The sequence below is a fragment of the Notechis scutatus genome, chromosome 6 (genome assembly GCF_049901735.1).
Source record: "Notechis scutatus isolate UNSWTSFEM ecotype Mainland chromosome 6, rNotScu1.2, whole genome shotgun sequence".
In the NCBI taxonomy this organism is placed as follows: domain Eukaryota; kingdom Metazoa; phylum Chordata; class Lepidosauria; order Squamata; family Elapidae; genus Notechis; species Notechis scutatus.
Window position 1 is genome coordinate 32,928,241 of NC_142014.1, and position 22,521 is coordinate 32,950,761.

The window sequence follows — 22,521 nt, forward strand, 5'->3', positions numbered from 1 at the left end:
AGCCTGACAGTCATCCTTTTGCAACACAAGGTTTATTATTGTATCTTTCCAGACAGAGAGAATGTGGTCAAATTTCCTTACAGTTATTCCCTGGGTTGTGGGTTGGAAAGTGGAGGTGGGAAGTGGGAGGGAGGAAGGGAGAGAGAGAGCGAGGGACAGAAAGAAAAGAGAGAGAGAGAGAGATGATGGAGAGAGGGGGGAGAGGGAGAGGAGAGATAGAAAAGATGAGAGAAAAAGAGATGAGGGGAGGGAGACAGAAAAAGGGAAAGAGAGAGAGAGAGAAAGAGATAGAGAGAAAGACAGACTGAGAGAAAGAGAAAAGAGACAGAGGGTTGGGAGGGGGAGGGAGGTAGAGAGGGAGATAGAGAGGAAAAGAGAAAGACAGATGAGAGAAAGATGAGAGGGAGGGAGAGGAAGATAGAGAAAAAGAAAAAGATGAGAGAGCGAAAGAGAGATGAGAGAGAGGGAGATAGGGAGAAAGAGAGATGAGAGAGAGGGTGGGAGAGAGGGGGAGATACTTATTTCCCATAGAAAAGAAAACATGTGGAAGCACAAAACCTGGGTAGGCATGACTGGAGGGGTCATGTGACTGGGTGGAAGTGAGTGACGTCGAGTTGGCCATGCCCACCTAGGTTTTGTGGCTTCCAGTGTTTTGCTTTCTGTGGGAAACAGGCCCAAGTGGCTCTTTGAGTGTTTAAGATTGCAGACCCCTAATCCAGAAGGATAAAAAGAATGGCAAAGGAAATGCAATGATTTCAATATTCATGAGTCCACTAAAAGAAAAATACTGAACAAGAATACTGTGCATTGGATAATGCCAAGTAGGAAACCACTGTTTTCCAGAAACTATATGGCTGCCTCTCATATCTGCTAAAGATCGTCTGGATGATCCAGCAGTCTATTGGAACCATGTTCAAATAAAACATATAAAAATGGAAGTCTTTAGTATTAACAAGAAATGTGCTTGGAGAAAATAAAACATTACATTCCAACAAAAGAATTTCATATGGAAATATCATGGAGGTACCTTTCAATCACAATGCCTGGATAGTTCACAATCAGTGGAACAGTGGGTTCTGAATTACAACAACAATTTTGTAGGAGAATGTCACTGAGCTGAAGCTTGAATGCTGGTCATTCAAGACAGTCCTTGAATCAGAGGTGGTATTCAGCAGGTTCTGACCAGTTCTGGAGAACCGGTAGCGAAAATTTTGAGTAGTTCGGAGAACTGGCAAATACCACCTCTGACTGGAGATTTTACAGTATCCTTCCCCTGCCACGCCCAACAAGCCACGCCTAACAAGCCACGCCCACAGAACTGGTAGTAAAAAAATTTGAATCCCACCACTGCCTTGAATATAAAGAAACTATAACACTTCTGTAGGGGGAATAGGCCAAGCTGATGTGTGATATTGATTGACAAGTATAGGAAGCATTTGGTTGAAATCATTGTTAAAAGGCTGCTGCCAAATATTAAAACTTGACATGCTTTGTTCAACAAAAAGATAGATTGTTGCCTCAGTGTGTCCAATTAAGACATGATTCAGTGCATGGTTTCTTGAATCTTTTGTTCAATGAAACTCAGATCATGTTGCAGGTCTCAATATTACAGAGTTACAGATAGTTCTAGAGATTTAGAAGCATTCATTGGTCATTGTTTGGATTGAAGCTTCCAGACAAGTTTAAAGTTCTCATTAGAACCTGTAAGAATTATTGCAATGATTTTTAAAAACTCAGCTTTCATTTAATTCATTTTTAGGGGTTTGTATCCACCTCATTTTCTTAAAAAAAAAAAAGCAGTTTATTCAAGAAGATACTTCCTCAAAACTAGTACAAAGAGGGAACAAATCCCTCTGAGGGAGATGGGTGGTTCAAAAATGTGAAAAATAAATAAAACTGTTGATATGAAGCAGAATTTACAGATTAGATTAAAGTAAAATAGAGTACAATACTTGCAGTGGATGTAGAAAGTCTACATGTCCCTAAAAAACCCAGTTTGTTTTTCAATTGAATTATACAGCTTTTATGTTATGTTAAAAATAGAATTCTGAAGTGATTTATCCTGGTCTTTTTACATCTCAAAAACCTGGCATTTTAACAGGGATATACACACAGTTGCAGTTTCATGGGTAGGGAATTTCATTCATTCTGATGTCAATGTATAATTGATCCTATGAACTCATTCCTTTAAATTTTGTGAGATGTTCTGGACTTGCTGCATAATATGGTGAAGCAGGTGAAGTGGCCTCTACACAAAATCTGTTTTTTTATCAGCTTCTGTTAGGTCACCCATTTATTATTTATTTGTTTATAAAATTTATAGGCCACCCATCTTACATCAAGATAATTTGAGATAAATACAGCCTTTTGTAGAAAAGGTGAATTGGACCTTGCCTCAGTAGTGTATGACTGATTATTTACAGACTGAGTTACTGCCGTACATTGAAACATGTCCAGAAATGTCAAGTTGTCTTCATATGTTTGAAATTTTCTATCTGAAATGGTACATAAGTCTTGGTGGGAAATATTTACCATATTTATCCCAACAATCATTTGATTAAGTTTAGTTTTAAACCAGAATGTTAATAAAGTTTTGTTCACTGATGCTATTTTATCATGGATGGATGGATGTTTAAAATTTGTCTAGGGATCTTTAAATTGTAATTATTTCATGAATGATATTTTGTAAAGTAGGTTTAAATCTGTTAAACAGTTAAATCTAAATTACAAATAGTATTTAATCTTAGTTATATATGACTTGAAAATGTTGTATTTATAGTAACTCAGAAGCTGTTAAATCATTTAATATTATGTTCCAGCTGGAAATAAGTTATCATGAATCTCTTCCTGTTTATTATTTATGTTGTTAATATTATGGCTGATTTCTATCTATAAACTGTCTTAAGATCCTTGTATGAACATTTCTTTGTTCTACTTTGACCCTTTTTTCAAGATGAGAAGCCAAGAACTAAACTGAAAACTAGGACAACAAGAAGAATATAAAATCTGGGAACTGATAATTATCTTGATTTTTAAAATAATAATAAAACTGAAGAAATTTCACAAAACTGTTCCTTTGTAGTATAGGTTTGGTTGCAAATAGCTCCTTATAAAGGGACATAACTATAATAGTGGCCAAAATTGTGGAAACCTTTTGGGAAAAGTGTATTTTTGAGATTTGATGGCTAATAACACCACTTTTGTGTAGTCATACCATAAAATTATATATCAATGAGAAGATAATTTAATGCAACAAAGTTTGTTCAATTGTCTGTGTTCTATGAAAAGTTATAGCCAAATAACCAGAAAAAGGAAACACAACTTGCTTAGGTTGATATCAGGTAGTTTTCCTTCATCTGATTGTAGCCAATGAGCATGAGTGTTTAGAGAGCCAATCAGGTGTCATGTTGTTTTGGCAATGAGCCAATCAGATCACAGTAGGATTCAGTTACTGATGTCACGTATTGAAGCTGAGGACATTTGTCAGTGTGTTACATGATCACTATTAAGTTGGTTGGGTTTTTTTGGGTGCTTTCAATTAGGTAGCTTGTAAAATTTAATAAAATTAAAGTCATGGTGCAAAAAATTGACTGGTCACTCAGAAAGCGATGTAAAATAGTATTATTAAGTGAACAAGGTTACAGTTACAAAGAAATCAGAAGAAAAATTGGTGGAAACTTAACCAAAGATGACATTTCTGTTTTTGAAGAGGTATAAGGAGACTCAATCACTACAAAACCACACTGGTAAAGGCAGGAAAAGGTGCACAACAGCAAGTGATGATAGAAGAATTAAAAGACTGTGCCTACGTGACAGAAGAAAATCATCTGGTTGTATACAAGATGTAATGGCGCAATGCAATGTGAAGTTGAGTACAAGGACTATTCAGTGCAGACTGCAGGAATTTGGCCTAAAATCTAGAATTCCACACACAAAAAAGACTTTTTCAAACAAAGGTTGAAAAGACTAAACTGGGCTAAAACCCATGTTACCTGGACAGAAGAACAATGTGACAGTGTTATTTGGAGTGATGAGACCAAGATCTCCCTGTTTGTTAGTGATGGCATAAAATACATAAGGAGACACTTTTCCCAAAAGGTTTCCACAATTTTAAGTTTAGAATTGGGAAGGTATTTGGCCAGTTATCTGTCAATTTCTTTTCATTTGGTTATCTTGGTATTCAAAGTACATGTAGAACAATATGATTTGCTTTACAATTTTATTTGTTAAAAATATTTAAAAACAGGCATTTCTGAAATTTAAAACTGAATTAATTTTTCAACTTGGCTTTCATCACGAAAGATACCAGACAAGTATCTTGTTTCTTGTTGGACAAATTATTTACTAAATTTATATGCCAAATACTTATTATTTGTTTGACACCTTTTTCAAGAACAGTGGGGAAGATAAATCAAACAGAAGTGATGATGTAAATTTCTAATTGACAGTTCATCAGACTTTCATAATATTACCTAGTTGGACAATGAAATGTCTGCAAGAAAACAGCTAAGCTCAGAGAGCACCAAGGATCCCATAATAGGGAGAATGTATGAAAAATGGTATATGTGTATGAGAAAAAAAATTATGTCTCTGTTTATGTACATGGGTTGTCTGTTTTCAAGTAAGTATATTGTGTTGAGGTTCACACCATTATTGATATATTCCCATCTAGTGAACAGGTATCTTCTAGTGTACTTTCTCAAAGTCAGTGCCTGAGGGAAAAAAATCTCTGGTATAAACTCATAGTTCAGCAGAACTTCTTGTGAATTCTAACTAGGAACTTAGATTTGTCCTCGTGGCTGAAATTATTCTACTTGGTAGAATTCTGTGCATATAGATAGATTGCTGATAGATAAACAAATAGCTTTATGGCTGGGAATGCCTTTTATCATCTCCATCTAACTAATATGCCATCCTCTCATTTGAAGTTATCCATCCTGTTACAAACTTACATACACACTAATTAAAATGCATAGTAAGTGGCCTATTAAATGGTAATTGTGGTGGCCAGCTTAGAAAAATCTGAAATGGAGAAAGCTGCTCAAGGTGTCCCAGATGAATGTTAGGCTCAGGGGGAATGAAGCAGATAGGCACTAAAGGTAACATGGACAAGGCTAACATTAGAGACAACTGGAGGTATCAGTAGATGAGAGGCCTGATTTGGGACCTCTTATCAGCCCTGGAGCATGCAGAGATGAGTGCAGGTCAGAACGGAGCAAATCTGCATAACTTCTTTCCATTCGAGCTTCTTAAAGCATTAATATCTGAAGAAAGAATGAATCTCTTAATAAGATATATGATCAGAATAAAAGTTGAATAAGTCTTAGTTGTTGCCCATTTTTTAAAAATATTAGCTTAAAATCATATTTAGTTCTGGGTTTCCTTTTTGAATTTTAGGGAAAAAAATCAAATAATATTTAGAGTATTTGTTACAAAAAGCTGAAGATAGGAATAGGGACAGCAATTTTAAATAAAAGTTCCTATTTGCAAGTCCTGTATTCCTGTATTGTTGAACTGGGGGAAATCATCTGCTTTCATCTGACATGGTACCTCTCCCCCATCTGTGGAAAACAGCTCTCTATCTAGCCTTCAAATTTTAAATACATTCTCTAAAATACTTTTCCTTACAGAGGATGACTGAAGTTATTCTGATATTCATTACTGAATATTTGTTTTTATCATTTTCTGCTTAAAGCATTTTTATTCAATAGATTTTGAATGTGTAAGATTAATAAAAGAAGTTTCTTTCCACAGATTTGCATACTTCATAAATGAGTAAAATTTCAGAGAAGTGCAGATAGTCCTCCACTTGCATCATTCATTTAGTGACCATTCAAAGTTACAATGGCACTGAAAAAAGTGACTTCCAGCTGTTTTTCACACTTAGAACTGTTACAGCATTCCCATGGTCACAAGTAATCAAAATTTAGATGCTTGCATTTTTGACTGTTACAGTCATGTGGGAGTCATGTGATCAACTTTTGTCACCTGACAAGCAAAATCAATGGGGAAACCAGATTTACTTAACAAGCATGTTATTAACAATTGGAATGATTCAGTTAACAACTGTGGCAAGAAAGGTTATAAAAATGGGGCAAAATTCACTTAAGCTGAGGACTACCTATATATAAATAAACAGGCTTATTGTCTTTTTCTTATACTGAACAAATTCATTGCTCTTTTTCAGTGGTTTCTAAGTTTCAGGGTCATTATTAATAAGGTCATTATTACTATTGGTTACTTGGCTCCTATTTTAACTATACTTTCAAGTAGTATCCAGAGAACAAGGGGTTGCTAATAAGACTTTTTTCTCATATTATGCAGATATAGCAATAGGAATAGCACTTGGACCACTTTATAGTGCTTTGCAGTCCTCTCTAAGCGGTTTACAGAGTCAGCATATTGCCCCCAACAATCTAGGTTCCTCATTTTACTCACCTCAGAAGGATGGAAGGCTGAGTCAACCTTGAGCCTGGTGGGATTCGATCTGCCAAATTGCAGGCAGCTGGATGTCAGCAGAAGTAGGTTGCAGTACTGCACCCTAACCACTGCGCCACCAAGGCTCATATAGTTGACTTACTTGTAATCTCAATGCCCAAGAGGTGTGATGTAGTCAGTAAAATAAGCTTCACAAATCATGTTTCTTTCTCCTGCTAGTTTCCAATTGCAGGGGTTTTATACTATTGAGAATATTGTTGTTTGCTCCAAAGTTTTTTTTTCAACTTTGTAATGTATTAATGTAACTTGCAACCATTTTTATATGAGTTCTTACAAAACATCTTTGAGTAGAGAACACTTTTTCATTCATCTTCATGCCCCCTCTTAAACCCAGATTTAAGCCATAATGATCAGGTCTGTAAATTGAATGTTCTTTCTGAAGACCGTGATTCATACTGGGGTACCTTCAGTAATCTATTGATAGCCAAGCTTTAATACAAAATTACAACAGGTTAGTGCAAGAGGATTACAAGTTATATTCAGTTTTTATATATTATGTTATGTTGTATTGTATTACATATTATATATATCATGTATTTATTTATTGTATCATATTAGTATTTTATATACTGCTTTAGGAATTTTTGTGACAATTTGAATGTCTTGATAATGCAGAGACTGTTTCCATGTAAGACAAGTGGGGTTGGGGATTGTTGCTATATTAGAAACTTGTCATTAGGAAATGAAGAAAAATTTGGAAAGTTATTTAAATAACAAAAAGGGGTTTTAGCTTAACATTTTCACTGATGCACTGTTTTTAAGTACTCTTTATCATCCATCTGAAGTGCTTCAAGAAGTATTTTATGTGGTTTTTCCACTACAGGGGATTGTCAGCAGTGTATGTTTTTTTGTGTATACATCTGCACACACACACATGATTAATGGGTTTAATAGCATGCATATTGATGTCAACTAATGATATAGCATGGTTCTTAAGAACTGCTAATTCAGGTATTTTTAAAAACATATCTAACAGGCATTGAAAGGAGCCATAATTAGTGCAGTAGCTTTGCTTTAAATTGCTTAGTGTGAAAAATATTACTAAAAGTATGTTTTAAGTTGCCCAGTTGCTTTTTTTCCCCGTAAAAAGCGGTTGCCATCTGTAAATCTTTCTTAAAACTGTGTCTAATTCTCTGTTGAGTAAAAATAGAGCAGATATAGTCTATTGAGCAAATCTGTAAATAGCACATACTTTTTTTATTTTTTACTCCGTAAAGACAATCTACTTTTGTTGAAATAAAACCATGGAAAGCTAATCATGATATAGAGCTCTTTAATAATTAGTGGTTTATGTATATGAAACTGTACGACATTTATATCTTAAGGCAAAATCACTGGATGTTGGGGAAAGTATGAATTCATTATATAAATAATCCTTATTTTTAAAACATTTTCTCACAGAGCACACCTGTAATACCGGTACCAACAATGCAAGTTCAAGGTCCACCTGTCAGTTTGCCACCTTCTATATATACTGTATCAAGTCCACATGCAGAACAAATGAAAAAACCTGATCAAAATTTCATGTGTCTTTGGCAATCCTGTAAAAAGTGAGTGTTTCCATAATACTTGCTAAAGATTAGTTTTATATGATACATTTATGTGGTATGTTTTTGCTGACTGCATCAGTTTGAAATGCTTTGAAACACTGAGTATACTTTATATGCATGCTGGATTTTTCAGGGTTTTGTTTTGTTTTTAATGCAGGAATCAGACCCGCATCTGGAAACATAGCAACCACCTAATGTGGGAATTCAAATATTCTCATTATCGCTGCAACATACAATTTTGTAGGCAGTTGGCTAGCTTGCTTTTTTATTGTCTGAAACCAAAAATTATATCAAGTTGGCTAATAGATAGAAAACTATCTATTAATTAAACAATGTTGAATTGTTCCCTCTCCATTAGATGAAATAGCAAATCTTTATAGAGCCAAGAATTTCTCCCTTTTAATTCTCTATCACTGAAATGTTTGGTAGTATTTTGCTGATGAGCATCCATATCCTTGTACCTATCACCACCCAATAGCATCCAAATATTCATAGTTTTTCTTTATACAATTTCTTTGAATATATCTTGTTTCATACTTATGTATTTCCGTTGGTTGTGAGTATTTGGAATCTTGCATAAGAACTTAAAGAAGCCATGCAGAAACTACCATTACATTTTTCAATTGTCTTACATTTAAACTCTTCTTGTTACCGTTTTAGAAATTTTAGAATAATGTTCTTCAACTTTTCACAGACAATAGAATTTTGCCTTTCCAAATAAATGAATACATTATACATTTAAATGTTGTGCCCTGTTTGCAGATAATCATATAATTATTTGGGTATCACTGATCCTCAGAAATCTTGTTCTGACCAAGGTTTCCTGAGACACCAACAAACACACGTTAAATCTAAAACCCTTCTATTTTAGTTCAACGGCTGTGAATTATCGTCATTCACAGCCCGTAATGAGTCTCAACCAGTTATAAATAGTCCCATGGAAGTCTGCCAAAGTTCTTCGGGAGGAGTCTGATAAAAACACACCTTTATCTTACTTGAAGTGCTGCCAACGACTAAAGTCCCAATTAGTCTTTCAAAACCAAATGGAGCACAAATTCACCATGGAGCTTTCAGGTTCCAAACCAACCAGAGTGAACAACGTTGCTTTCTGCAAAGGTTCCTGTCCCTTTGCACTTCCTTTATATCTCATGGGAGGGGCAATCACCTCCACGCCTTACTCCCGAGTTACCCCTTTTGTCTTAACTGCTCTTGCCTTCTGGCAGCTCTGCGCACTAGAAACAGGCTCCCCTTGTTCCTCTGTCTCGCTGCTGTCAGATTCTGGAGGCTCCGGAGTCAGCACATAACTCCCAGATGGCCCTGGCTCTGTATCGGACGCAGGACCATTGTCCGAGTCCTCCCCAGACTCCCGAACTGGTCCCTGTTCTTCCCCACAGTCCAATTCTGCTTCTGTCTCCGCAGGCTACCAGTGACCACAACACATTTCTTCAGTACACAACCCAATTCTGTGTGATTGGATCTCTCTATGTTCTATTTCTTAGAGTAGGTATTAAAGAATAATATAAATCAAGATATTGTTTTTTTTTCCCCAAGATTTATATTTCAGGTAATGAATATTGCAGAGTCCAGATAAATGGATATATTTTCCCTTGCATGCCACTAATTGAACTGATTTTATTCTCCCATTCAAACTTCTATTTGCATAACTAGTGTAAGGACCTGCCCCAGCTGATCCCTCAGGAAAATAAGACTCTTGAATCCATTAAGTTGAATCTAAAGAGCTTTTACTGAGAGAAAGTGATTGTAGGAGAGCAAGGTGAAGTTTGAAAAGTCCTGTGCAAAGCACAAAGCAAACCTTACGTTTCCCCAACCCCAACCTCCCTGACCAGTCCACAGGCAGCCAATATGATGCCACAAGGTTGTTTTGAAAATGCTGAGGTGCTAGGCAGATAACAGTTCTCCCTCAACACGATGGCCTTGAAACCAGGCTGGAACCGGCTGAGAGAGAATCCGCTCCATCTCCAAAGGCAATCCCCCTTCCTTATACCCAAGCATTTACAGCAAAAGCATGTGAAATGCCGGCAAGCCTCCTCCCTCCACCTTCAATCAGAATGGCAGGACATGATGGAGGACCTGACAATCTGCCCCCTGAATAGTGACATTAATACTGCAGAACATAACAAAACAAACAGGGAGAAAGAAAACGTAAACAAGAGAAATGCCATTTGGGTTTGTCAGGATACTAATTATGGAAGTGTTTGACAAGTTTAGGGCTCTAACATGGTGATGGTCAACCCATTCATTTTCAGCTGTTGGGAAATCTTTCCAGGCCACTAAGTACTGAAGGTTCCGAACTTCTGGTTCTGGTTGCAGTGGAAAGGGAGAAGAGGAGAGGAGAAGAGAGGAGAAGGAAGGAGGGGAAGTAGAGGGGGGAGAGGAGGAGAGAGGGAAGTGGAGGGGAGGAGGAGAAAGGAAGAGGGAAGCGGAGGGGAGAAGGGAAGGGAGGGAAGGAGAAGGACAGAAACGGAGAGATAGATTGTCAATGCAAAATTTAAAATATGAGGAGAGGGGAGAGGAGGATAGAGAGGAGAGGGGAGGGGAGAAGGAAAGAGATGGATTGTTGATATAAAATTGAAAATACAATGTATTATAAAGGAAAATGCATAATAAAATTATTATTTTTTTAAAAAGTACTGAAGGTTCCCCTATGCTTACGGAAATCTAGAATTTCCTGGATTTCAAAATGCTACTCCCCTTCTATCCTTAAAGGCTCCAGGGTTGTGAAAGCTTAGGTCTAAGGAGAGAAGTGACCTTAGGCTTCAATAAGCTGCAGCAAAACATGGGGTGAACCTGTTGAAGGGCAAGTCCAATTCTACAGTTATGGGGTTATTAATGCATTTGATTGGGAAGGATCCTGCAAACTTGAGTCCAAGTGTCTTTGATGATTATAGACACTGCAGTAAATGGATGGAAAGGTCGCCAATCTTAAACAGCTTTGATTCCTCATGCTTCTTGCTGGCTTGCTTCTTATAAGCACGACGGGTGTGTGTGTGTGTGTGTGTCATTGAGGGGCAATTCAGGCATGCCCCTTAATGAACAAAGACTTTGGAGCCGCATGTTATGTTGGCCTCAATGAGGAAATGATAAATGGCTTTAACCAGCTACTATGAAAAACCAGATGTACTTTTCCCAATAACCTGGGGAGATTAAACTTGACAGTTACTGGGTTAATTACTTTAATTATCTGAAAAGGCTCTATAAATTTTGGATTCAATTTTCTAGAAGGTAAGTGCAACTTCAAATATTTAGTTGATAAATAAACTTTATCTCCCACTTCAAACTGTGGTTGCTGTGAACGATGTTTGTCAGCTTGCATCCTGTGGATTTGTGCTGCCTTATTCAAAGCCTTTTTTGTGTTTTCCCAGGACTCCTTAATTGCGTCCATCCATTCAGTTACTGACATGGAGGGGGAGGGAATCCCTCGGTAATTCAGGCATGGGAATGAACTCCATCCCATTATTAATCTGGAAAGGAGTCAGCCCAGTACTGCTATGCACAGCATTGTTATAAGCAACCTCCGCAAACGGTAGCAAATCAGCCCAGTTGGATTGTTGATAATTTACATAACATCTTAAATATTGTCCAATAATTTGATTAGTTTTTTCTGAATTTCCGTTAGTTTCTGCGTGAAATTCTGAGTTTAGACCTTGAGAGGATCCAATAGCTTTTATAAATTCTCTCCAGAATTTTGTAGTAAACTGAATCCCTCTATCTGAAATGATTCTGCGAGGTACTCCATGCAATCTATATATATGACTAACAAATATTTTTGATAATTTCCTGGCTAATGGTAGTCCTGGACATGCAACAAAATGAGCTTGTTTGGAAAATAAATTCACAACAGTCTGTATTCCCCCCACTCTCAGGTAAATCTACTATTAAATCCATCCCTATCTCCTCCCAGGGTTGGGATGGGTCTGCTACAGATTGTAATAATCCTGGAGGTTTTCCAGGTCTGATTTTCCTTGTGGCACAAGTGGCACAACTCTTTACATAATCCTCCATGTCTTGCTTCATTTTCGGCCCCCAAAACTGGCAACTGACTATGTAGGATTTTTAAATATCCAAAATATCCTGCTTGTTTTGAATCATGACTTTTTTGAAGTGCATGAAGATGTAAAGTTATGGGGACATATAGGTTAGACCCCTTCCATGCTACACCTCCTGTATAGTTAATAAATCCTTATTTTCTTGATATCAAGTATCTGTCAACTCCTCTTCTGGCACTCCTTGTTGTTCTTCATACTCTAAAATCGCCATTTCTAAAAATTGTAAGGCAAAACCAAATGACTTGTCTCTTTCTTGTAGCATTTTTTTCATATTTCTTACTTCCATTTTTAATTATATATATGTTTTTGTAGATTTTCACGGGTACAGGTATGCAGGTCTTGGCATGTTCGGGTCTTTTCCCGTGTAAGATTGAGAGTATCTTGGCAACGTTTTGATGAGGTCCTACTCGCCATCTTCAGGCTGGTGCTTTCAGCTTTGTGCTTGTGCAAGCAAAGCATGATCGGAGCTGCCGTCTCCCTATATATACTGGTGGGGAGGTTGGCTGTCAGGTCACATCCAACGATCCAGGAGATTATAGCACAAGACCCAGGATGACACAACAATAGAACTGAGAAGGTCATCACACAGCCCATTACCCAGGTCGTTACAACACAGGATGCTGATAGACACACAGCCAATACTTCAGCCACACATGTTCTTACGAAAAAGCCAGTCAATCTGCAGACATCAACCAGCAACCAATCAAGAAATGACAACACAGCCAACCTCCCCACCAGTATATTTAGGGAGACGGCAGCTCCGATCATGCTTTGCTTGCACAAGCATGAAGCTGAAAGCACCAGCCTGAAGATGGCGAGTGGGACCTCGTCAAAATGTTGCCAATATACTCTCAATCTTACACGGGAAAAGAACCAAACACGGCAAGACCTGCATATGTATGTATGTACACACACACACTTTTTGTGTCCACAATTATCCAGTGATTTAATTCAGCCAATATCTATAAAGTTTATTTCCAACGATCAGCTTTTATTAATTCCTCTTTAGGTTTTCTCAGATTCATCAAATAGTCCAATGTCTGTAAATTTAAGTTTAAGCCAAAATCACCAAACAATCCAAGATAGTTTCTTTCTGCTTTTTTCTTTGTTTTAATGTTCAATATTCCACTTTCATTTTCCAGGGTCTCTATTTTATTGTATCAAAATTTCACTTATTTTGTATCAAATCCAACTTTTAGAAGAACCAGGTTATAAGAAGTCACACATAATTTTTTACCACTAGATGGCACTCTCTGTCCAAATTCCACCCTTTTTCTCTCCATTTAGGGCTTTTAAAATTAAAAGTTCCAATAAGTCCAAATATCAATTGCTGTTTTTTTTTCTTTGACACATTCAAGTTCAGCTTTAGTTTTACGCCTGTTTAGTGTCATGATTATATATTTATTGAATTTAAGCAGATATCTTCTTCTGGCTTTCTCCTTTCAAAGTTCAAAGCCACTTTCAGCTGTCCAGAATTTTTTTTTCTTCACTTTCTCTGTCCGACACTTTAATTATCTCTCTTAAAAATTCCTTAAAATTTTAATTCACGGTACCTTTTATTTAATTGTTGCGCCTGATTAGCCTGGGTTTCATGCTGTCCTCTTCTTCACTGCTCCTGTCCAGGTTAGTTCTTCCTCTTCAGGGTGGCTATATTTGACTACTGCTACAGCTGTCTTTGGAGGGGAGTGGAATGCCTAGCCAGGGAGGGGAAATGCGGCTCCCCTCAATCCAGCTGGTGGTCTTCCCCTTCACCACCCCTACAGGGTGGTTCTGGCCCTAAATGCATATGATCGGGGCCTCCAACAGGAGAGCATAAATCGAAGCCGCGGACGATCATGGTCTCCAGTCTGTCAACGAGGAAGACATCACCGGAAGTCCGGTCAGAGTGTTTTAGAATGGGTTCCTGTGCAAAATGCCTTTTTAACAATTCAAAAGCTTTTTGGCATTCTAGAGTCCATTTAAGGGGTTATCCAGGTTTTGCCTTGGTTTTCCCCCCACTCCCGGTTTCAACAGTTCTGTTATCGGTAATGTAATCTCTGTAAATGAGGAGATAAATTGCTGGTAGAAGTTCACAAATCCCAGGAAGCTTTGCAGTTGTTTGCGATTCTTTGGGGGTTGCCAATTCAAGACAGATTTCACTTTTGCTGGATCCATTTCTATCCCTTGATTTGAAATGCAGTAGCCAAGATAATCTAGTGACTCTTTATGGAATTCTCATTTGGATAGTTTCATATACAGCTTTGCATCTAACAGTATTTTTAATACTTTTCTCACTAATTTGATGTGTTCTTCTAGAGTTTCATTATAAATAAGAATGTCATTCAAGTAGACCAGGACCCCTTTATACAGATATTGATGTAAGACTTCATTTATGAGCTGCATGAAGACCCCTGGGGCTCCTTGTAATTCAAATGGCATTACTGTGAACTGAAAACTGCCTAAGGGACAATTGAAAGCAGTCTTCCACTCATCTCCTCTGATGCGGATTCGGTAATATGCTTCTCTGAGATCTAGTTTGGTAAACATTTTCCCTTTTGCTAAATGTCCTAAAATGTCCTTCATGAGCGGTAGGGGGTATGTGTTGTGAATACTCACAGCATTTAGAGATTTAAAGTCCACACATAAGCGTACCCACCCCCATCTTTTTTTTTTCTTTAAATAGTACAGGGGCAGCCACTCCAATTTTACAGGTTGGATGAAACCTCTGGCTAGATTTGTGTCTATATAGTCTCATAGCTCTTTCATTTCCTTAGGTGTCATGGAGTACATTTTTGGTTTTGGTGATTTCGCCAATGGTAATTTCTCTATAAACTCGTATGGCACAGTCAGTGTTGTGATGGGGGTGGGGTAGCACATTGAATTCCTCCTCACTGAAGACGAACCAGATAATGGTACTGGATTGGGATTTCAGGAATCCCTGGGGGTTGATCAGCCAATGATATTATTCTATCCTCCTGGTTTGCCTGTAGTTCTGGGCTGACAATTTGGCTGTTATCTTGTTCAGGAGGTAGCTCAGGACCGAGTGTTAATTTGATTCTCCTATAGCCACCCTCCCAGCTTATATTTGGGCACCATTTGTCTAGCCAGGCAAGATCCAGGATTACTGATTGGGTCAACTTTGGAACTACTATGAACCAGATTATTTCCCAGTATTTCCCTAGTTTTACTTTTTTGGTGACTTGCGTAGCTGGACTTACCCCTATCATGGATCCATCCAGTTGTTGGAATCGAATGGGGGTAGTTAACATTTTAGTTTCTGTATCTAACCTATGCACAGTCTCAGGACTGATAAGACACCGCAAACTGTCAATGATAATGTCTATGGGCCCTTCTATACCTGTGCGAGTAACAGTCAATGTCCCTTCAATTTTAAAAGGTAGAATGGCTCCATTTACCATCAGGTCATCTTTGCTGTCTGCATCTTGCACGATGGATACTCCAGCTGCCAGAGTTCCCTCCCCTGTTGGTTGTTGGAGACCTCAATGGCTTGGCACACAAATTTGCTTTTTTCCGAAGGTTATTTTGGGTGCATTTTTCCATTTAGGTTGAGCAGGTGCTCTCCCTTGAGGTACTGGGGCTGGTGCTAAGCATTCCTATGCTCCATGTCCTTGCTTCCCACAACAGAAACATTTCATGGAGGTCAGGGGGCTGCTGTTTGAAGTCCTTTCCCTTGGCGTGAAACTGAGCGTTGTGTGAATTGCCTTTTGGGTTGTCTCTCAGCATTGCTTTTCCGGTGCTGTCTAAGCGCATTGTCCATTGTTATGGTCATCCTGTACCACTCATAGATTCTATCCTCAGGCAGATTTTTAACAACTCCTCATCTATACTTTCTTGGAAATAGTGCACAAGTATTCTTTGAGACCAATGACTGAGATTAGTGGCCAGGCATCTGAACTCAAGCACCTATTCCTTGGTGGGTCTACCCTTCTGCCTGATGCTTTTATTTCAGCTTTTGCTTCTTGTATTCAGGAAGAATCCTCAAAATGTGATCAGAGCTCTCTTAGGAAGTCATCCACAATGTTTAGTTCAGGAGTGTCTTCATTATTGAGCTGGGTGAACCATTCAGATGCCTCCTCCTCCAAATTGTCTCCAAGGAATTGGACTAGTTCTGCCTCATCGTGGAATTATTTCCATGCCTGTCGATGTAAGACCATGCTCTATTCAGGAAAAATGCAAGTTTACTTGCAGTCCCATCAAACATGGTTTTAAAAGGTGTTGGAGCTGGTTGTGGTGGTGGTGGAGGTGGGGCTGCAGCTTGAGCTGGCCTCATTTGAGCTAGTTCTCAAACCATCTGCCCAGATAAAATGCCCTTCCCGGAGGGATTTGGTCAGCTGGAGGTAGACAAGGGGTGAGGGCTCATTCCTCGATGGATTCTTTCCGGACTCCCCCTTCTCCTCCCCCTTCTCTGTTCCACTCTCGGGGGCGAACGGTATAATGGTGGTAGATCTCCAGCAGCAGTAGATCATCCTTCTCAGGTTTCCAAGTGATGAAATCCATTTAAAAAGAAAAGAGCAAAGTCCATTTTCCAAAACCATTTCTTTTATTTAGAAAAGCATCAAGTTGGCAAAGTCTGTGATAATTCCGGATCTGACACAATCCGGAGTTACTCCACAATATCAGAAGTTAGAAACAACCCCCAAAAGTCACATTCTCCAATAGAAGTAATTCAACATTGCTTGATGTCATAAATGTCCACCTCAAGGGGCCTGAATATGGTCAGCTCATTTTCCCATGGGAAGAAGAATCACCTAGCCTAAATAACTCTCCCTATCTCCACTCCTCCCCACTTAGGAATGTGGCAAGCCTGAAACCCTTCCCCCATGGCCACCAAAGAGAAAGTAAGAAAAAGAATATATACTAAGCCTAACTAAAATGGCTACACATATGTCAATTTCAGACTTGACAGCCCTCTTCTGGGAGGAGATAATTCTCCCAACAACTGGGTTAGACCGAAAGTGGACGGGCTGGAAGCTCGTTTTTCACGATCTCTCTCAGTGGGCATTTGCCTCCTTTGCTGACCTCTGCCTTTGCGTCTGATGACGAGCTGCTCCAGCTGGTCAGGTATATCCTCAAAGGTCTGTCTGCACATCGCCGTTTAGTACTGCCAATCAGCCGGCTCATTGTGGCCTCCGATAGTTCTTATGGGTCCAGTTGCTGCTCTCCACTCTAAAATCGTGGCTCAAGACTCCCTGATCAATGAGTGGGTCAGGAAGAGTTGACTGGCCAAGCAGGTATCTTTCCATCTGTTAGATACCTGCGTTTTCCAGACCATTCAACTGGGGATTTCGGGCAGGCCCCCACTTACGCACAATATCCTCCATGACTGCTGTTACTCTGATTGTCTCCTGGGGAATCCATTGGAAGATCTGCTGCCAGACCAGCAATTTAACATAAGGGCCCCTGCAGAGTTTGCACTCACATTCCAGTACCCCTGGGTCCCATCCTTCTGCCATCTTCCTTGAGTCTTTGCTGTTTCCCAATTCTCCAGGTAAACAGCTAGGGTTTAGGACCCTGAATAACAACCCCCAGTTGGGGGTTATGTTTTTTGAGAAATCCAGAATAATGTCAGGTTTCCAAGTGATAAAATCCATTTAAAAAGAAAAGAGTCTGTCTTCCAAAACAGTTGCTTTTATTTAGGAATGCATCAATTGGCAAAGTCTGTTGTAATTCCGGACCTGACACAACCCGGAATTACACCACATAATATTGGAAATTAGAAACAGCACCCAAAGTCAAATTCCCAATAGAAGTAAATCAATGTTGCCTGGTGTCATCAATCTCCACCTCCAGGTTTCAGCTGGTCGGTTTCTGTTCCCACAGGAAGGAAAATAACCCTAGCCTAAACAAATCTCCCTATCTCTACTCCTCCCACCTTAGGAATGTGACAAGCCTGAAACCCTCCCCCTGTAACCAGCAAAGAGAAAGAAAGAAAAGGAATATATAATAGGGCCAGTGAATTCTTGATACTTCCCCAGGAATTCCAGGGAGGGGAGGAAAAGAGGTGCCACAACAAAGATTTGGTGTATTGGGCAAGAGGAGCAAATAGAGATAATCCATCCCAGCGCTCAATCTGTTTTGTTTAAGTTAAGGGGATTCCTCGGGAGAAAGCATAGACTTAGGAAGGAAGCACTCAGGTTCGACTGCAGCGGGATATATCAGTTGAATGTGTAACATGTGTTGTGCCTCCTTTGCAGAAGGGAGCGGTTAAAATCCTATTCTGATCAGCATGTAGCACAGGGGATGGGACAAGAGAAAGAAAAAGCCTCTTGATTCCTGTGCACATCTTTTCACACCCGTCAATCCCTGCGTTTGCCATCTCCTACCAGTCAAAAAAATAAAACTTCACCGAAAATAAGCCCAAGTGCTTATTTTCAAGCCAAAAGACTGGATCTTATTTTGGGGAAAACATGGTAGTTGCTTTCTGGTTCAAGTGGAGCCCAGTCCCGCACCGCTTGGACTTTTGGGGGGGTCCATTTCAATGCCTTTGTGTGAGAGCAATAACCCAAATAGTCTATCTTTCTCTGGTGAAACTCAAGCTTGTAAAGTTTGTCATACAGTTTGGTGGCCTGCAGTTTTCTTTGTCTATAGCGTACAGACCTCACTAGTTTCATGTGCTCTGCCTTTGTTTTAGTATAGATTAAAATATCATCTAAATACACCAGTACTCTCCTATACAGGTGTTCATGTAAGTCCTTTGCTGCAGTTACAACAAAAGCATGCAAAAATGCCAGCAAGCCTTCTCCCTCCACCCATCCACCCGCCTCCAACAGAAAGGCAGGACATGATGGTGGACCTGACAACTAGTCACTGCTCCAAGCTTTTAATACTGTCGTGGTGATACAGGAACTCTTTACAAGCTACTACCTAATAAAATATGGGGACGCGGTGGCTCAGTGGCTAAGACGCTAAGCCTGTCGATCAGAAAGGTCAGCAGTTCGGCAGTTCAAATCCCTAGCACCATGGAATGGAGTGAGCTACCAACCAACATAGCAGTTCGAAAGCATGTAAAAATGCATATATAAAAATAAGGACCAATTTGGTGCGAAGATAACAGCGTTCCATCCACTTTCAGCATTTAGTCATACCGGCCACATGACCATGGAGACATCTTTGGACAGCGCTGGCTCTTCGGCTTTGTAACGGAGATGAGCACCGCCCCCTAGAGCCAGAAATGACTAGCACGTGCGATGGGAACCTTTACCTTTACCTAATAAAAATATATAAAATATTTCAATTCCATTTATTTATATATTTGTGTAAGGCTGCTATAGAAAGCTTGTGCAGATGGGTCTTGAAAATGTAAATAGAACCCTTGAAAAACTTTAGTTTTTGACTTTTAAATAACTTGTTTTTGATGATTTATAAGTAATAACTACGTAAAAAATGATTGCAAAAGAATATACTGTTTTCTGAAAAATTAAAATCCTTTCCATTTTGCAGGTGGTTTCAGACACCATCCCAAGTTTTTTATCATGCTGCAACTGAGCATGGAGGAAAAGATGTCTACCCTGGACAGTGTTTGTGGGAGGGATGTGAACCTTTCCAGAGACAAAGGTTTTCTTTCATTACCCACCTACAGGTAGAAATTTCTCATTCCTTTTCTAGAGTTTTATAGTTAATTTTTATATAAATAAAAAGTGTGTTTTAGAGTGCTGGAGTGCTGAAAAAGAGCCAGCCATTTGGTATAAAAAAGAATTGGGCTTCTTATTTTTAGAAATAGGAATAATAAACATCGGGGTCTCAATAAATATCTAGAAAGAATTTGAAATAAATTAAAAGTAGCCTAAAAGTAGCCCATGACATAGTCATTGCTGTCTAAATGTCAAAAGGAATGAATTGAATAATAAAAAGAATTGGCTTTCTGGATTAATTCTATCAATCATATAGTGTCTTGAAAGTGAAAATAAGACAATATTATTGTAAAACACAGTATTATGTAAGACTTTATGTATGTGTTTGGTACACCAGTGAAAGACCTTGGAATGAGATTATCATTTTGAATTTCTAGGCTAGTAGAGAGAAAAATGATATTTATATACAGAAGAAATACCCTGTTAAGTATTTCCTAAATTTCCTTCTGATTTCATAGTAATTATAGAAAATTAGCTGCCAACAATGAGATTATATTATTCATTGGGGATTTTCCATGTTGACCAGACATCATACTGATTGATAGACAAGATGTGTGTATGTGCGTGTTTGTTTATGAAAGTTTTAATCAGAGTTGTTAAACACAATCCCACAGCAGCATACATTTACATTTTTAACTTCCAAAAAAGGACAATATCTGTAGCTCAGGGTTGAAATGAGGAGTCCTTGGTGCTCTTTGAGCTTTTGTTTTCTTGCAGATTTATTTCATTCGCTAAATTAGGCAATATAATCAGTTCTACAATGCACTGGTGATGTTACCTAGTTTGAAATATCTGCAAGAAAACAACCAAGCTCAAAGAGCACCAAGGACCCTCATTTTTAACTTTGTATAAGTATCTGGTACGTACACTGTATAGGGGATCAAAGCAAGCACAATATTTTAAAAATACTAAAAGAGTAGAATAATTGGTTAATATTTTAACTATAAGAATAGAGTCTAATTACAATTGGTAATATATTATTAATAAAAGCTTGTGCTGAAGATTTTTTTTAAAAGAGTTTTTATTTTTTAAAAACAAACATACACATAGAAAACATAAAAACATAAGCCCTTCCATTTTATATACATACAGTGTGTCAGTTCATTACGAATTTTTTGTGCTATCCTTTTGTAGTCATTACTCACAGTTTATATCAATTTTCACATTGTCAAGCTAACATATGCTTATATATTTATCAGTTATTAATCATCCATGACTAAACTATTTATTCCATCATTTTATACGAGATATTCCAAATTTCATCTTAAAATTTATGTTATACTTTCAACCAATGGTTATATATGTCTATATTATGTTTTATATCAGTCTATTAAATTTCTATCACAGAATTATCTAATCTATTACATTACCATGTCTTTTTATCCAACCATTGATAAAACAAATCCCATATCATATAAAATTGTTTATCTTCTTGTTCTCTAATTTCAAACGTCAATTAACACATTTCATCACAGTCCATGATTTTCTTAATAACTTCCTCCTGCATAGGTATTTTATCGTTTTTCCAATTCTTAGCAAATACAATCCTAGCCGCCATTAAAACATTTGCGATCCAATATTTAAACTCTTTGTTATATATTTCCGGTATAATTCCCAATAAAAAGATCTCTGATTTAAAGTCTATATGTTTTTATCATTTTTCCAACCATGTGTGGATTTTAGTCCAATATTTTTTTGCGTCGAGCATGTCCACCACATATGGTAGTATGAACCAGGTATCTGATGACATTTCCAACATTTATCCGATTTATTCTTAAACATTCTCACAAGTCTCGTCGGGGTAGATGCCACCTGTAAAACATCTTATACAAATTTTCTTTATATGCAGTTGACATTGTCATTTTATAATTTTGAGACCACAATTTTTGCCATTTTTCTAAGTCAATCCCATATCCAATTTTTTTCCCCCAAGCAATCATTGTTTCTTTGACTTGTTCTTCCTCCAACTTAAATTTTAATAAATGTCCATAAAGTATTTTAATTACCTTTTCATCAGTACCCATCAGAATTTTATCTAAATCAGTCAACTTATCATAAATGCCATCCCAACAGCAAGTCATGCCCTTCTAAGATCAATAGTCTACTGTTCCTTAATGTTATCTATTCCTTTACCCACATCAGATTTGTTGCCTGGTAATACAACTTCCAATTGGACAAGGCAAACCCTCCTCTTGTTCTTGCATCTTGTAACAATTTTAGTTTTATTCTTGCTTTTTTGCCCTGCCAGATATATTTCAACACAATTCTATTTAGGTCTTCAAAAAACTCTTTCTCTAGTTAGATTGGGATTGTCTGGAATAGATATAAAATTCTAGGCAGTACATTCATCTTCATTGTAGATATTCTTCCAATCAATGATAATTGTAAATTTTCCCATTTTGCCAAATCTGTCACAATCTGCTGTTTGAGTTTAAGATAATTATCCTCCTTCAATGTGCTACATCTTGGTGTAATGTTAAGTACATAATGTATGTACTTAACCTTGTTTGTGACTTGTATTCCTAAAACTTCTTCCAACTCTTTCTTTCGTCTTGCTAACATATTCTTTGTTAATATCTTTGTTTTATCTTTATTTATTTTCAAGCCTGCTACTTTTCCATATTCTTCTATTTTTTCTATTAGTTTAGGTGCTTTTTCCAATGGGTCTTCTAATATGAATACCAGGTCATCTGCAAAAGTTTGCAATTTATACTCTTCCTTTTTGATTTTCATTTCTTTTATTTCTTTGTCTTCTCTAATATTTCTATTCAACAC

General features: G+C 37.9%; 1 protein-coding gene across 4 annotated transcripts in view; it reads left to right on the forward strand.

The window, feature by feature from the left end:
* Positions 1–22,521, forward strand: part of ARID2 (AT-rich interaction domain 2) — a 196,013-nt gene that overhangs the window by 146,586 nt on the left and 26,906 nt on the right. For all 4 annotated transcript variants that reach the window (XM_026667817.2, XM_026667816.2, XM_026667818.2 and 1 more), the window contains 2 exons: positions 7,900–8,048; positions 19,556–19,694. In XM_026667817.2, the coding sequence (XP_026523602.1) occupies positions 7,900–8,048; positions 19,556–19,694 (288 nt within the window). The remainder of the gene's footprint in view (positions 1–7,899; positions 8,049–19,555; positions 19,695–22,521) is intronic.